This window comes from Chrysoperla carnea, chromosome 4, assembly GCF_905475395.1.
Source record: "Chrysoperla carnea chromosome 4, inChrCarn1.1, whole genome shotgun sequence".
NCBI classification, from domain to species: Eukaryota; Metazoa; Arthropoda; class Insecta; order Neuroptera; family Chrysopidae; genus Chrysoperla; species Chrysoperla carnea.
The window spans coordinates 60,115,198-60,118,270 of record NC_058340.1 but is presented as its reverse complement, the minus strand read 5'-3'; the positions used below and the strand labels follow the sequence as shown (position 1 = coordinate 60,118,270).

Below are 3,073 nucleotides of genomic sequence, written 5' to 3'. Positions count from 1 at the left end.
AGAATACACTGTATGTATGCATTATATATTTTACTTCATGTCTGTTTAACATAAGATAACCAAATAACTGAAAATAGAATATACACATAGAATTGTTAATTATATTTCAAGTTTCGTTCTCGAGATCACTGTGTAGTACCGCCTTTGTGCGCTTATTCATTACCACATAGTTCAACCATAAAATAAAATTAAGTAAGTGTATCCATAACAACTGGTTTATTTACCCTTCATTACGTTTTTTGTGCGTTTCAAGTAACATCGTTTTTTGATTTCTCTTCAAAAAAAAAAAAAAAAAATCAAATATTATAATCTATCAGATATCAGAAGTAAAACACTAATTTGTTGCTTGTTCATTGATAAAAATGAATAAACGTAAATTGGAAAACAATTCTCATTTGGAGGTACTCCAAAAAAAAAAATTAAAAAAATATCAGCATTTAATGGATCAGGAAATGTCATCAAATTTAGTCGACGATTCTGTTGATAATTCTTCATCTGAGGGTAAATATTAAAATATTAAAATACCTAAATAATTAAAAAAATATATATACCAGCATTTAATTAAATGATCTGGAAATGTCATCTAATTTAGTCATTGACTCTGTTGTTAACTGTTCATCTGAGGGTAAATACTAAAATACTTAACTAATCAATTTTTGATTGTTATTGGGCAACATTTTTTGTTGTACCTTGGGCAACAAATCTTATGTTAATAAGTTGTTGTACCTTTGACTGGGCAAACATTAAAAAAAAAAAAAAAATTGCGTCAGGAAAATGATAGCTTGTTTTGACCTAGATCTTTTGCTCTTGCAGACTCAGATGTTGACGACCAAGATCAGAGTAGTAAATCTGATATTGAAATGGAAAATGCCTCAGATAAAAACTTGAAGGCGTCAGTGGAGTTGCAGGAGACGAAGGGTTCTGAAGTTCCCACCCTCAGTGAATCGGTGCTCCAAATCCTGGGCTCGGAAAAGAGACTTTTAAAGGATAAATGCTTTGTTTTGCACCCTGAACTAGCGTCATGCTGGAAAGATTTATTAGCTTCAGGCATGAACAAAGAAGATAAGTCTAAAATGATTGAAACTTATCCTAACAAAGGAAACTGTCCTCTAATTGCACCAACTCTCAATCCGGAATTACTCCCTCTTTTACATAAAACGGCTAAATCTCGTGATAAATTTTTTGCTAATCATCAGGATGTGTGTGGCCGTAGTTTAGTGGCTATTGGTACAGCCATCTGCAATATTTTGAATGATGAAGAGGAACCGGTAGATAAGGAACAGCTTTTAAAGCTTCTTTGTGACTCCAGCAGCATGATGTGTGACCTGTTTTTCCAGTTGTCCAAGTCCAGACGTGCACAATTGTACTCATGTGTTGATGGAAAAAGGAAGTCTGTTCTTGAAGATTCACCCACAGATGAATTTCTTTTTGGCATCGACCTTGCTAAAAGAATTAAGAATGCCTTAGCTGTTGAAAAAACAAGCTTGTCTTTAAAAAATCAAACTCCACGAAGAGATTCATATCGACCTAAAAACTCTTTAAACTGGAGAAGCCCGTCTGCTTCAAGGATCAGCTCCAGTCAGACGGGCTACAGACGTCACTTCAACAAATCATCAGCTGCAAACAATCACAATCAAATCACAACTCGATCCCGATCAGGGAACCAACTCCCTCCAGCTCAAAATGCTCAGACACAGAAGAAATAAAGGTGAGTCCTACTGCGGGTAGGTTAAAGTATTTCGTACATGCTTGGGCCAAAATCACCTCCGATCCTTTTATCCTTGAGACGATCTCCGGATACAAAATTCCATTTATCTCTACACCAACTCAATCTTCAAAGCCCTCCAATAATCATTTATCTGAAAATAAACTTGAGGTACAGAAGGCTGTGAATGACCTTTTATCAACGGGCGCTATCCAGCAGTGTGCTGAGGAGGAGGGCCAGTTTTTATCAAGAATTTTTCTTGTACCCAAAAAAAATGGTAAAATGAGATTTATCCTTAATTTAAAGCATTTAAATAATTTCATAGAAACTGTTCATTTTAAAATGGAGGATTATAGAACAATTTTAAAATTAATATCAAGAGAATGTTTGATGGCTAATTTTGACCTGAAAGATGCATATTTTATGATTCCAATTCATAAAAATTTCTGGAAATACCTAAGATTTACCTGGAATAATTTCCTTTATGAATTTATTTGCTTACCTTTTGGCCTCTGCACGGCCCCATGGGTCTTTACTAAAATTTGTAAACCTATTATTTGCCACCTGAGAGGGCTAGGTTTGATATCAGTAGTATATCTTGATGATTGGTGGTTGGCAGCCGATTCTACTGCCCTGTGTTCAGAAAACATAAGAATTTCTCGTGAGTTAATAGAATCTTTAGGTTTTATTTTAAATGAGAGTAAGAGTAATCTTAACCCTTCAACATCATGCAAATTTCTGGGTTTTTTATTTGATTCAGTTCAAATGACAATTGAACTTACAGAAGAAAAAAGGTCTCATATACACAATTTAGTATTGAAATTTAGGGATTCCACTCATTGTACTATCAGAGAATTTTCCCAATTTGTGGGAAATATCACAGCATCCTGCCCAGCAATTAATTATGGCTGGTTTCACTCTAAGGCGTTTGAGCAAGAACGTTATTTGGCCTTACTAAAATCTAATAATGAATACGATCATGTTATGAGTATATCTCCTTCTTTATTAAATGAATTTAACTGGTGGTCGATTAATATTATAAATTCTAAAAATCCTATTAGAAATTCAACTTTCCCTTTCACTATATATTCAGATGCTTCAACTACAGGATGGGGAGCGTCGTATGATGGACAGGTGGCTTATGGGCGCTGGAGCCCCATGGAAAGATCGTTTCATATTAACCATCTAGAACTTTTAGCAGCTTTTAACGGTTTAAAATCATTTGCATCTGATTTTGCTAATTGTAAAATTCTCCTAAGAATTGATAACTCGACTGCAATTGCTTACATTAATAAAATGGGCGGTACCAAGTTTAAACACCTGAGCGTTTTATCCTATGACATTTGGTCCTGGTGTGAATGCAGGAAT

At 34.6% G+C, this 3,073-nt stretch overlaps 1 protein-coding gene across 1 annotated transcript; it reads left to right on the top strand.

The window, feature by feature from the left end:
- The first annotated feature begins 452 nt into the window (after positions 1–452).
- Positions 453–1,706, top strand: LOC123298826. Its single transcript, XM_044880922.1, has 2 exons — positions 453–501; positions 814–1,706. The coding sequence occupies exons 1-2, from the start codon at positions 453–455 to the stop codon at positions 1,704–1,706; spliced, it is 942 nt and encodes a 313-aa protein (XP_044736857.1).
- Positions 1,707–3,073: the final 1,367 nt, after the last annotated feature.